Below are 13,498 nucleotides of genomic sequence, written 5' to 3' on the forward strand. Positions count from 1 at the left end.
TAAGAATAATAATTGCTGATTAATTTTAAGACATTGTGAAACTGTGAGTCTCTGAACATCATATAATGAAACATTTACTTTGTCGAAGGTGGCACCCAGCCTGACCGCCATAGCCGTACATGGCACTAGTTCTACAGCACTGTGATCACAGCGGTCTCGACCAAGGTGTTGAAAACAGAATTAGTGGGGGGGACGTTGGTAGTCATGTGTCGTCATGTGCATGCCAGTCTCCATCAAAGCATGGATGACATCACCATCAATAATGCAGATAGCTCATCAATGACCAACGGGAGGGGGCTTGTGCATATAAAAAGAGGAAGGGTAGTCCCAACACACAAATACGACACCGAACAACACATGGACCCTCTCAGTACAGCAGCTACCAAATACAAAAGCAGTCAAATAAAAGACAACAAGACTTGGTAAGTTTAGAGGCCATTGCCTCACTATCATAGACATTATAGAAGAAATGAAAAGTTTACTTTACTTTACTATAACTCACCTTACAGGTATCACTATGTTACCCATACGTTCTTTGGAGAAACCCGTGCTTATCATTGTGCTGTGGGGTCTTTGCAGTTTGTTGTATCTGGAGGGAGCACCACTCAGGTAAGAGAGAATAGGATGCAACATATTGGTCCGAGATGTTTTGTGATCTCAGTTCAAATCTGACCATGTCTCCATGTCTCCATGTGCAACAGCAAGAGGTCAATCAGTGAAGTTCAGCTCATGCACAACGTTCGGGAGCACAAGGAGATGTTAGAAAGGCAGGACTGGCTTCAGCTGAAGCTCAACAACATCCTCATTCCCTCATTAAATGACTCCCAAAAGGAGCAAAAGGGGAAAAACAACGGCCCATCTATCAGACGTTTAAGAAAGGGGGAAAGTGCGACCTGGATCTGGAACTGATGTTTTAGAAAAGCTAATGAACTCTAAATAATGAAAAGTGTTTTCTCGGTAACATCAGTGCAGGAGGAGGACACAGTAAGTGTCAATTAAAATATTCTGCTGTACTTGGAGAAAGAAAGTGCACTGCTTTACTTATGTCTTTATTTATTTATTTATTTTCAAAGGGTACTTTTATTTATTTGTAAATATCTGTTCTTATTTAGATATTAAAGCATAATGTTCAGACCCTGTGTAGGACATACAAAGGACAATGTCTTAACCTTGTAGGCCTATGCTTTCAGTCACTGGTTTCGTTACTGTGTCACTATTTAAATGTTTGTTTGTTTGTTTGTTTTTTAAAGAAAGATTTGTACTTTTTTTTAGAAATCCAGCAATTGCACTAAAATGTGGACCAACTGGATATGTTTATCTGTACACAATATTATACACAACAAACTAAGACAATTTGTGTTGCTCTTTCTTTCTTTCTTTCTTTCTTTCTTTCTTTCTTTCTTTCTTTCTTTCTTTCTTTCTTTCTTTCTTTCTTTCTTTCTTTCTTTCTTTCTTTCTTTCTTTCTTATTGTTAGCAACTTTTCAAACGATCAATTAAAAAAAAAACCTCATTGACCACGTCCCACAGTTCTCGCGATACTTTAGTGAAGTCGCGTTTTCTGTCAGCAGTTGGTGGAGATCAGATTCGCATTTTCAGGAAAAGCTGATGGTCCTCTTCAAATTTTAATGGTTCTTCTTTTCATTTTACCTTACGGGAGAACACCAGTACTAAATTATTTGACAAACTATGCTCACGATACTGTAAAAAGGTAAGAATGTGTATAATTTTTAATCTAAACGGCTGTTGTTTTGTTGGTTAGCTTCGGTGGCTAACGTTAGCTAATAGTTCTGTAACGTCCGCTGAGGTTTTGTGTGTAAAAATGATCTCGCTGCTTTACAACAAACCAGACATATAATCACACATTTATGTATACATCCCTGCTTAATTAATGAGTGAAGCGTGACAGATAGCGTTTCTTTTTTTTCTTTTGTTCTTTTTGTTTTTTCTTGTCAGGCATCGAGTCTCTGGCAGGATGACACACCATCAGTCATTGATTAGTCGATCAGTCATTGATTAGTTGGAAGGATGTCAGTTCTATCGCTTTTGTTTATCAAATCAGAAGAGTTCTTAAAAACCATTTTATATAACATTATGAAACATGATACTTAAGTGGCCGTAAACCATATATTGACGCTTGGGCTAGGCTATTCTCTGGATCCTGAATTACACACACACACACACACACACTTAACAATAAGGTTTAATTTGTTAACATTAATGTATCATGAACTATCCATTAGCAATACATTTATTACTGTATTTTTAAATCTTTGTTAACATTAGTTAATACAAAAACTGCTGTTTGTTCATGTTAGTTCACAGTGCAATAAATAATGTTAACAAATAGCCTGTAACTTTTGATTTTAATAATTTATGAGTAAATGTTGAAATTAACATTAACAAAGAAGTGCAGTTCATTATTAGTTCATGTTAACTAATGTAGTTAACTAATGAAACCTTATTGAAAAAAGTGTTTCCAATAAAACGTAATGATTTTTATTAACACTCTAGTCATTTTATTATGTGTACAAAAAAGAAAACTAGTTGGTGTTGTTTCTAAAACTTTACTGTAGACAAATAAATATTAAAAATAAAAAAATACCTTTAAAACAACATATATATTCCCTTTTATGTCAGTGTATATATATATATATATATATATATATATATATATATATATATATATATACTTGCTTTACCATATATATATATATATATATATATATGGTAAAGCAAGTTAATTGAATAAGTTTGACCAAAAAACTGGTGATAACTAGCAATTTTATATATTTAATTTTCCCTGTTTAAATTACTAACCTTCCACAGTTAAGAATATAATCATTTCCAATTCCCTTTTCACTAAATTGTATCATAATGACATTAAATTATGAAAAAGTTCAAAAATAAATCACGTCATAGTTTTAACATCACATCCTGAATATAAATTTATAAATATATAAATGCTTAAACATGTTATATCTAAAGCAGTGACATAGAAATGGCCTTAAGTGTCCAAAAACTTTTTGCATAGCCGAACATTTCTGATAGCAAAGGAATGTAACGTAAAAGAGATTGATGTGATAAAGCAGTTAATTTGTTGTTAATTATTAACATTATCTTACATTGTGGGGACTTGAGGACACGACCAGAATCACATGAGTTCAGTGAAGTGTGTGCAGATTACTCACACACTGCACAGGATGACAAATGAAGCAATTCTCTTCCTTGTAAGTGTTTACTAAATCAGCTAGTTTATCTACTTGTGTCAGTCACTTAACCTTGTGGTTTTGGCTTTAACTGCGATTTTGCAGGCTTTTTGACTCATGATTTTGTGCATTAACAATATTTGTATTTACTGCACTGACTCTTTATCTAGAATTGAATGTTTAGCTTACTTTGCACAATATAAGAATGACAAACTGGCCACGGGTTTATCAGAAGATCTCAGCTATGTTAATTGGTCAGTGCACGGCTCAGAAAGAAAGGGGTGGTCTCTCTCCCGCTCTCTCTGAATTTGTTTTATTTTAAGGGACTGGTTTAAATGGACAACTATCTTTGGAATTTCCTGAACATTAAAAACCCCCAGAAGTGCTGTGCACAGAGGGAGTGGTTCTGCAGACAAATGTCTGATTCATATCCCGTCTTAAAGTGTCCCTATTGTGTTATTTTAAAAGCTCATAATTTTGTTTTGGTGTCTCCTACAACAGGTTTACTCGCCTGATTCTCATCGTTTCTCACTGATACGCTACTCAGTTTGAGGCACACTATGAGATGTTGCTGTAATTCCTCACCATCAGCATTAAAGGAACACGCCGACTTTTTGGGACTTTAGCTTATTCACCGTATCCCCCAGAGTTAGATAAGTCCGCCCAAGTAGCAGTGCTTCGCCTTCTGAGAATATAGTTCCCAGTATGTGTACGGTTAGAAGATGGCTGTGTCTCATGTGACCTTGTTATTTATACACGCTGTGACTATACAAATCACAACATGTAAATAGGAAAATGTTGGCGTTATTAGATTAGATTAGAATGCGTGATTTTAAAAAAAAACTTTATTTAAAGGGGCCGCAAAAAACGTAGCTGCAATTGGTCAAAATCATTATTATTTTGAGCAAATGAATTGCATTCCCGCTGAAAAAACAAGCGTTTTTAGTTCAAAGAAGTTCTAGCGCGAAAATGTAGCCTATAAATAGTGTTGCGCGGCTTTTTCTAATCAAACTGACAACACTATGGATGACAAGTCGTACAATAACGGGAAACCCGCAACAGAAATTATGAATTTTTCCTCCATTTTGCTTAGGAACTAATGCGGTCGGAACCAAAGTTTACAGGATTGTGTTCTCTTGTATCCTCTCAGGCGGAGGACTTCTACATTCCGATTGGTTGCCGCTGGTTACCGCCGAACCGCGTCATAGCTTATTACCATAAAGTTGACTTGATTTCAACTCTTCTCGCCGTCCAAGACGCGCCGCGCCGCCCTCGCCGGAGGTCGCCGCCGGCTCTCATTGAAAATGAATGGCTTCCGGCCACTTTGACGCTCTCGCCGCCGGCGGTGTGAACGCACAGTGAGGAGCAAGCTGGTCCAAATAAACTGCAAATGTCTTATCTAGTGACGTAGAACCGTAACGCGGTGGGATTTGAATTAGAGACAGGACTCGTTCAGGCTGTTCAGAATCGATTCTTTCTTACAATAACTTTATTTATCATGCACTTTTGACTTTACATCTTTGCAGAACGTTTACATTCACAAACAGCTATAACTACACACTGCATGAAAGAGAATATTCAGAAAAAAAACATAATGGGGCTCTCTAATGGTTATTTATCTAATGCGTTTTAGGATTACATATTTTGACACATAATTTGACTTTCAAACGTGTCTTTACCATGGTAGAGTGTATCAGATGGTAATAGAATGGTACTTTGATCTACCACGGTACTGTATGATTACTTTAGCATGGGACAAGTCCAAAAACCATGATCGTACAACAGTGCTGCTTTGTTCACTTTCATTCTACAGGTGTGTATGCACACAACCAGTCTGTTCAGTTGTATGACAAACACCAGGGCCCGTTTCTCCTGCGTATTACACTGATGACATCCAGCTGAATTTACCCCAGGCACTTCCTGATCAACTGGAACAGAAGCTGTTCGAACACACACCCTGTGTGAACACACACCCTGTGCGATCGGTCTCATCTGCTGCCCTATTCATTCTGTTGGTTATTTGGATATTAGTACACTGACTGTTAATATGCTACATTCCAGCCTGAGCGTCTGACGTGAACAAGGGTCATGTAAATGTGGTGTTGTGAATTACATTACATTTAAAGGCTGTTTTGGGAATGTGTCAAAAAAATACTAAATTATATATATAATTTTAGTATTTTGTTTACTAAACCTTTGCCTGTTTTTGTCTAAGTTTGTTTTTAAATGTGTCTGTCTATATAGTTTTTTTGAAAATTGATTTCAATGTCAGTTTGTCATTTCAGTGCATCAAGTTAAAAGTAAATGAAAATGTGAAATGTTTTATTTAATGTTATTTAGTTTCAGTAATTTCAATTAAAGAAAATGTTTCTTTATGGTTTTAGTTAACTGTAATAATAACTGGACTCCGCTTTGCTATGCAGAGATGTGAACAATCGTGACATTAGCTCTCTTTGGTGACGTGGGACCCATTCCACCTTAAATTACACTGGGAGTCTGTTCCCCTCTCTCTCTCTCTCTCTCTCTAGAGAGAGAGAGAGAGAGAGAGTTGCTGGATTCTGACACTGGGTCTTGTATTCAGAGGTGTTTCTCTCTTTTTCCGCTTCCTGCAGTGGCCAGATGTGTTAGTCTGGACTCGAGACTGTCCAGGTGAAAATGAACATGCATGGTGCCAGCGGAGGCTGTGACCGATCCAGAGATCGAAGGCGTTCCAGTGACCGCTCTCGGGACTCTTCGCACGAGCGCGCTGAAGGACAGCTCACACCCTGCATTCGCAACGTGACCTCACCCACACGGCAACACAACAGCGGTGAGAAAACTCTCTTTGTCGTTTAGCTGCCGATTTGGCTGTTCATATAAGTCCCGTGGTTTGTCATCATGTTGTGTGTCACGTGGGCAGATCGCGAGGGCGGCTCATCTCGACCCAGCAGCCCCAGGCCTCAGAGGATCTCTCCCAGCAGCAGCAGCAGTGGGGTGGCCAGCAGCCGTAACAGTAGCTTGTCCAGTTCAGAGGGCGCCTACAAGAGCATGGGTGAAATGGTCTTCATCTATGAGAACGTCAAAGATGGAGCCCGCAGCGTCCGCACATCAGAGAAGGTCACGCTCATTGTGGACAACACTCGCTTCGTGGTGGACCCCTCGATTTTCACAGCGCAGCCCAACACCATGCTGGGCAGGTTAGGAGCAGACCGCTCATCTGATAAAGGGTTAAAGATCACCTCATAATTTTGATTGTTTCTACTTAACACCTTTGTCGTTTAAAACGTGTATGAAAATGTTGAAAATATTTGTGACCGCATTGCATTTTGCAGTGGAAATGCTAATCTGACTTAAGGTGTCCCAGAAAAAAATAATAATAATTATATGCATGCATATAGACACATTTTTAATATCAAACTTTTTTTTAAGACCTGCACAAATAAAATGAATACAGCATGTCCCTACAGAACAAACCAATACAATCTTAAAAAATCATGCATCTCAGATTCTTCTACTTAATTAAACCGTCACACATTTAACTGCACAACCTACAAAAAGACATGTTTTATTCAGTTCAGCTCATAAGTTTACATAACCCATGCAGAATATACAAGATGTTCATAATGAACAAAACGAGGGATCATAAAAATGTTACAGTACTGTCCTGAGTTAAGCAGTTTCACATGACAGATGTTTACACTCGACAAATCAACTTCTATACTGTGTGTTGATGATCAACTGGATGGCCAATGACTGTTTTATGTTTGTGATAGTTGTTCAAGAGTCTCTTGTTTGTCCTGAGCATTTAAACTGCCCATCGTTCTTCAGAAAAATCCTTCAGATCCTGCACTTTCTTTGATTTTTCTAGCGTCTTCTTAGTGAATATTAATATTTCTATGATCCCTCCTATTTTGTTAAGCTTATTAACATCTTTCATATTGTGCAAAGGGAATGTAAACTTATGAACTGAACTATACATACATATATTGAAATTGGTTTATGTGCTAATAACAAGGCATACAAATTAGAGGTTGTACGATATTGGATTTTGCTCATATGATCGTGTTTGAAGATTACACATTTATGTAATTCAATTGTTGCCTTTTACAGTTTAATAATTACAGTAGGATATATTGTGATTCCTGTTTTTCCTTCCCCAGAATTTAAGACCTGTGACCCCAATGAAGATTTTTGTGACACCATTTAAGATATTTAAGACTTTGTGGCCCTAAATTTGACTGAAACTAAATTGAAGACATTTTAAGACTCTTTGAGAACCCACAGGGACCACAGTTACTACTAGATGTAAACCAGTGATTAGATCAGTCCAGTCCTATCTTAATCGCAGGTCTCAGCAGGGACTTTTGGTTTTTGGACTATTTTGTCCTCCATAGAAGGAAAGCAAATGGGACTTACTTTTAATATATCTATTTGTGCTACACACACAAAAAGAAAAAAATGAGGGCGATGAGATGACCAAACCCTTTAACTTGTCTAATTTCTTTAATCTGTCTATTTTTGATACATTTTTTCCATTCTCGTTTCTAAAACACATCTGTTTTTTGTTTGTTTTTTCTTGTAGAATGTTTGGATCTGGACGGGAACACAATTTCACCCGGCCCAACGAAAAAGGAGAGTATGAGGTGGCAGAGGGCATCAGCTCCACTGTGTTTAGGGCAATTCTGGTGGGTTTTTTGTCACTATATATCTTGTCTTCCTACTGTCTCTCTGCACACAGTAAAGCGGGTCACACCCCGGGTGCTGCAGGCAGACAGCATGTGGCTTGCATGTACAGAATGATTCATTTTTAGGGCTGTCAAAATTAATGCGCTGATTTTGCAATACTTTTTTGTCATTTTAATGTCTTACAAATATTTAACGCAGCATCCGTTTTTTACTGGCATCCTTTGGCTAGCGTTACATTATAGGATTGCGCTGTCATTCATTCAAGTGCTTTTAAACCATTCAATCGTGATGAGACATAAAAGAGAACTCCAATATATACTGGCGCGATGTCTGTAAAGTGGCTCCAGAGAGCGCGCATTGAGTTCTTTCACGCTTGAGCGGACAGAAATGCAAAATTGTCTAAAATGAGTTAAGTCTTAAAAAACTGTAAAGAGTTGAGAACATCAGATGCGTGTCAGATCCGGCAACCTAATAAATCTGCTCAATAAATCAGACAGAGATTTATTTTTTATTAAATATAAAAAATGATGGCTCAATCATACTGTAATGTTGAATGGTTATAATTACTTATTTCATCTCAAGAAATTGAGAAAGATCCATTTACATCAGTAGCAGTATTAGTACTTAGTAAAGAGATGCCATTTAGCAAATATAAAAAAATACTGTCTTCATGCTGTTTCTACATTTCAGTGTGAAATTATACAATATAAAAATATAATTATGATTAAAATTGTAATGTTTGGTGCATTTAATTGTGATTAATTACAGAAAAATGTGTGAATTAGTTACTTTTTTTTATCGTTTGACAGCACTATTAATTTTATTTACGATACCTGTGCGTTTCCCTACCTGTGGCGTCGTATGGCGTGATACTTTGTGTCTGATGTGTGACCCACTTAACAAGAAGCTACGGTCACTCACAAATTCTAGGCTCTGGTTTCAAATATAAATATTTTATTTATAAGTTCTAATATGACGACTTTCATCACGTGGCTTTATTACACCTCGTCACTTTATGCATTAAAACGGTTGTCTCCACAAAACGGATGTGAATCCGATCTTCCTTTCCCACGTCAATGAAAGCAACAGATATGAGCTTCATTTTATTTATCATCAGCTAATTTCAAGATCAAAGACCACAATAGGAGAGCGAGCAGCATCGGCACTGGTAAGATCATTTAGTCTCACTACTTTTAATGAAGATGATTGTGTGTTGAGCGTTTGCGACAGATTGCACATCGGCTTGCTGAAGATACTCAGCTACTCATCTGCGGCACGTGTTGCAGTAGCGCTGTTATATCCGGCTATAACATGCTCTCATACGTTTATTTTTATTTACATTTTGGGAGGACTGAAATGAAGTGGTTTGATTGATCGGAGGGCATTTACGCCTGGTCTTTTCATAATCGGATAGCTATCCCATCAGAGAAAACACACGCATGAAGACACCAGGTGTAAACAGGCCCAAGGAAATCCCTAATTGTGTTTAGAAGATGGCAGAACAAAACTTGTTAATTGGAAGACGAAGTGATTTGTATTCGTAAGTGAATATTTAAGACGGGTCTGTGGTTTGGTCACAGGCTTGCGCCGTGGGCTGCTTCGTCTCTGGGAACATCTCATAATGAGCTTCCAGCAATGGCTTTTAAATAATGCTGTTAAGTGCAGCATAAGCCTGTCATCAGCTTTGCTGTAATGATCTTTGGCCACAGTGTCTGTTATGTGTCTCAGGGCAGTGTGTCTACAGTGGTACAGCAGCACATTAAACAATCAAACACAGATGAGTGCATTCAAACAATGTCACTGACTAGCAATCCAGACAGAGAGAGGATGTGTTGAGCTTTAACAGAGAAGCGTTCAATTCGCAGGACCAATCTGAACTGCAGTATAAAAATCACTAGAGAGGATAAGGAATGGGATTTGGACAGCGTCTGGTTTTGAACCTGCATCACCTTTGTGAGCTCTTCGGCTCTAACGTGTCATGGGCACGTGGTCTACTGCAGATGTGTCTGATATTAAACTTCTGACTGGTTTTCTGCTGAAAATTAATTTAATGTAATGGACGGTAACCAGTAAAGAGCTGATATTAAAGTTCAATATTTTTCCCGTCTAAATGAATAACAAATAAAAGCTAAAATGAACCATTTAAAATGCTGCAAGAGAATATACAGCATTATAATGTAAACTAATGAAATTGGATATTTTTATACGTGCATCACAGCACTATTGACACTTCAGAGTGATGAAACGCATGAATGAGAATATAAAGAGCGTTAAAAGCGCAATATAACTTGAACGAATTTGGTACATCCTCGATCTTAAAAAGTGTTAAGCACAATGAGCAGTAAAAAAACACGCTGACTGACACACAGCGTAAGCGTGCAATCGTGAATTTAGTTCTTTCACGTCTCATTGCGCTTCAAGAGTTGATTCTGAACTGCCGAAATGACTCGTCAGTAATTCCAGTCTTACTTCCTATTACAAACATACATAGGTTTGTAACATGTTTGCATAATGCCCACCTATGGCCTTCATTGGCTACTGAACAACGTCTACTTTGACTCACTCTCAAACACCGTTCGTGTTGTCGACGTGTCGAGAAGACGCTGTTTTCTGCGATGCGAAAGCAAATCCACTTCAAAAGAAAGAGGACTCAGGGCTCGAGTTGAAATTTAGATATGGTAATGGTCGTTTTGTTTCCAACACGCGCTGTAAGCGGTAGACCAATCACAATAGACTGGGCCATCTGACCAATCAGAGCAGAGCAGGATCTCCGAGAGGAGTTTAGCTAGACTGAATGAATCCTTGATCGTTTCAGACACTGTGAGAAAAGAGGTGATGCTGCAATGTATATCATGAGAAAATGAAAGTGTTTTTTGACTTTGGATGCATGCAAACCTGTTGTAGGAGACTCCAAAAACAAAATGAAGACTACCTTCTGTAATGGCATCTTTTGTGTTTTCTGTTCTTTCTCTAACTGGCAGGATTACTATAAATCTGGGATAATCCGCTGTCCCGATGGAATCTCCATTCCCGAGCTAAGGGAAGCGTGCGACTATCTGTGCATCTCTTTTGACTACAGTACTATCAAGTGTCGAGACCTGAGTGAGTAATTCCTCTGCTTCTTCAAAGCCCATTCTGATAATGTCAATGTCCATGCCAGTACTGGGATCTGACAGCCGTGATATTTTACCCGTGTTCTCTGCCTCACAGCTGGCAGGATTCCCTGCTTTGAACAGGTGGTTGTTTATTGACCCAGTTTGTCTCGTCAGGTGCCCTGATGCACGAGCTGTCCAATGACGGCGCCCGGAGGCAGTTTGAGTTCTATTTGGAGGAGATGGTGCTCCCTCTGATGGTGGCAAGCGCTCAGAACGGAGAGAGGGAGTGTCACATCGTAGTGCTCACAGACGATGATGTGGTGGACTGGGACGAGGAGTACCCGCCTCAGATGGGAGAGGAGTATTCACAAAGTAATCACACACACCTTTCTGGATTATCTTAAAAACATTTCATGAGTGTTTTTAGTGATGCACCCAAATTATTATTATTATTATTATTTTTTTACTGAAACCAAAATTAAAACTTTCATTTAGCTGAAATAAAATTCCAGTTAAGGCAGTTTTATAGCAACTATATATATGTGTGTGTATATATATATATATATATATATATAATTGTGTTTTTACTCCAAGTCATGGTTAAAATGTTAACATTTAAACTAAGGCTGTAAAAAAAAAATTATATTCAAACATAGGATACATTAATGATGAAGACATCATTAACAGGTTAAGTAAAATGATATTTTCGTTTTGGTGCATCACTGGTGTTTTTATCTGTGACAACATCAAATATACTTCTCTTTTCCCTTTTACAGTTATATACAGTACAAAGCTGTATCGTTTCTTCAAGTACATTGAAAACCGTGATGTAGCCAAATCAGTTTTAAAAGATCGAGGACTTAAGAAAATTAGGCTTGGCATTGAAGGTAAGAATCCTATTTTCACATACTATTTTTATTTATTTATTTTTTAACAATATTACACCTATTTAGTCAAATATACAATCTTATTTTAATAATTTAACCGGAAAGTTCACCCTAAAATGAATGTTCTCTGCAGTAGCAGAGGATTAAATATGGCAACAGGTCTCAGGTTTAACAATTAAAGCTGAGAACCAATGATGTTCATTGTCTTCCAATCTGATATTGTCATGATATTGATATCTACAAAGCAGACCGGCTGGTGGCCGATATAATCACATTATTATATTAATACATGCATACTACAATTCAATTATAGCCAATGATATGCACAAAAATGAGCTGAAATGAAAAGTGAACTTATTTATTAACATTTACTCAACCTACTACACATTTTCAAACAAATGATTTACTATCCAGTGATAAAGTGGAGTCAGTAAAATTAGGTCAAGACATAATGGCCAAATATTAGCTGATACATCAGTGTCCACTTCTAGTCGAAAGGGTCATATTTGATTTCTACGTTACAGTGAAGGCCAAGGTTCTGCGTGAGGGAGAGTATTATGACAGAATTTTATGTTTTTGGTGAACTTGTCCATGATGGTTATGTTTACATATCAGAAGACACAACTTTTGAACATCAAATCTGCATTTGTAGGTTATCCAACATACAAAGAGAAGGTGAAGAAGCGTCCCGGTGGTCGACCTGAAGTCATCTACAACTACGTCCAAAGACCCTTCATCCGCATGTCCTGGGAGAAGGAGGAAGGCAAGAGTCGACACGTGGACTTCCAGTGCGTGAAGAGCAAGTCCATCACGAACCTGGCAGCGGCAGCGGCAGACATTCCCCAGGACCAGCTTGTGGTGATGCACCCCGGACCACAGGTGGATGAACTGGACATTCTTCCCAACCACCCTCCCCCCGGTCACCACTACAGCAACGAGCCCGACCCCGACGCCCCGTCGCCTGCCGTCTGAGAGCGGACGCCCCTTCACCGCATGCTCAGCATGAACCAGAGACACTATAACCAGATTGCCTTCTGCACCTCCTCCACAGCCTTAGAGCCTCAACTGTCTAGTTACTTACAGACTATTTAAAAAGAAAAAAAATACTCCATGGACTTGGGATGCTGGCATAGTCAGTGCTCTCCCGTTTCGTCTTCGCTGTTCTGTTTTTTTTTTTTTTTTTTTTTTTTACTTGACCAAAGGAAATTTATTTTTGTTTGTTTGAAATGAAGTTAGCAACCTCACTTATTTTGTAATTGGGCCTATTATATGATTCTAATTATTGTTACTTTCGTTCTTTTACATTTGACTTATATTATTAGCGCAAATGAATTTAATTATTATTAATATAATGAAGTTCCTTTCACTTGATGCATTTGGGTTTGGTGCCACTTTTTCTTTTGGAAAGCTTTCCCCTCGGTCTCCTCAGGAGGTCCGTTTGCCTGGTGAATGAATGCAGTGTTTTTTTTTTTAGCTGGACATTAATTTATCTGCTCAAGATCTGTCTGTTCAAGCGCTTGAAAATCATTGTATTAATAAAGATATATAATGTAATGTGCTATGTTTGAGACCATATGTTTGATGTTTTGCTGATGTCAAAGACAGTATAGATGAAGAGTATTTTGTTTCTCAAATCCTCTGCAA

At 38.0% G+C, this 13,498-nt stretch overlaps 2 protein-coding genes across 3 annotated transcripts; both read left to right on the forward strand.

Moving 5' to 3' along the window:
- Positions 1 to 344: 344 nt before the first annotated feature.
- pth1b (parathyroid hormone 1b) lies at positions 345 to 1,049 on the forward strand. Its single transcript, XM_084110200.1, has 3 exons — positions 345 to 422; positions 510 to 609; positions 702 to 1,049. Exons 2-3 carry the CDS (start codon positions 518 to 520, stop codon positions 907 to 909), a joined length of 300 nt encoding a protein of 99 aa, XP_083966326.1. The 5' UTR covers positions 345 to 422; positions 510 to 517; the 3' UTR covers positions 910 to 1,049.
- Positions 1,050 to 1,538: 489 nt separating this feature from the next.
- On the forward strand, positions 1,539 to 13,408 carry btbd10b (BTB (POZ) domain containing 10b). 2 transcript variants are annotated; one of them, XM_084108245.1, is made up of 8 exons: positions 1,539 to 1,709; positions 5,820 to 6,016; positions 6,107 to 6,383; positions 7,769 to 7,871; positions 10,854 to 10,974; positions 11,142 to 11,339; positions 11,744 to 11,854; positions 12,507 to 13,408. In XM_084108245.1, the coding sequence occupies exons 2-8, from the start codon at positions 5,863 to 5,865 to the stop codon at positions 12,824 to 12,826; spliced, it is 1,284 nt and encodes a 427-aa protein (XP_083964371.1). In that variant the 5' UTR covers positions 1,539 to 1,709; positions 5,820 to 5,862; the 3' UTR covers positions 12,827 to 13,408. The 2 variants fall into 2 exon arrangements, with proteins under 2 accessions (XP_083964371.1, XP_083964370.1); XM_084108244.1 differs by having other exon boundaries at positions 1,547 to 1,709; positions 6,107 to 6,413.
- Positions 13,409 to 13,498: the final 90 nt, after the last annotated feature.

The sequence above is a fragment of the Abramis brama genome (genome assembly GCF_963993115.1).
Source record: "Abramis brama genome assembly, chromosome: 3".
Lineage (NCBI taxonomy): Eukaryota > Metazoa > Chordata > Actinopteri > Cypriniformes > Leuciscidae > Abramis > Abramis brama.

Excerpts from the sequence above, each read along its gene's own strand:
- pth1b (XM_084110200.1), top strand. The coding sequence starts at position 518 with ATGTTACCCATACGTTCTTTGGAGAAACCCGTGCTTATCATTGTGCTG. Across the intron at positions 610-701 it reads CTGGAGGGAGCACCACTCAG|CAAGAGGTCAATCAGTGAAG; the intron begins GTAAGAGAGAAT and ends CATGTGCAACAG.
- btbd10b (XM_084108244.1), top strand. The coding sequence starts at position 5,863 with ATGAACATGCATGGTGCCAGCGGAGGCTGTGACCGATCCAGAGATCGA. Across the intron at positions 6,414-7,768 it reads GACCGCTCATCTGATAAAGG|AATGTTTGGATCTGGACGGG; the intron begins GTTAAAGATCAC and ends TTTTTCTTGTAG. Across the intron at positions 11,340-11,743 it reads GGGAGAGGAGTATTCACAAA|TTATATACAGTACAAAGCTG; the intron begins GTAATCACACAC and ends TCCCTTTTACAG.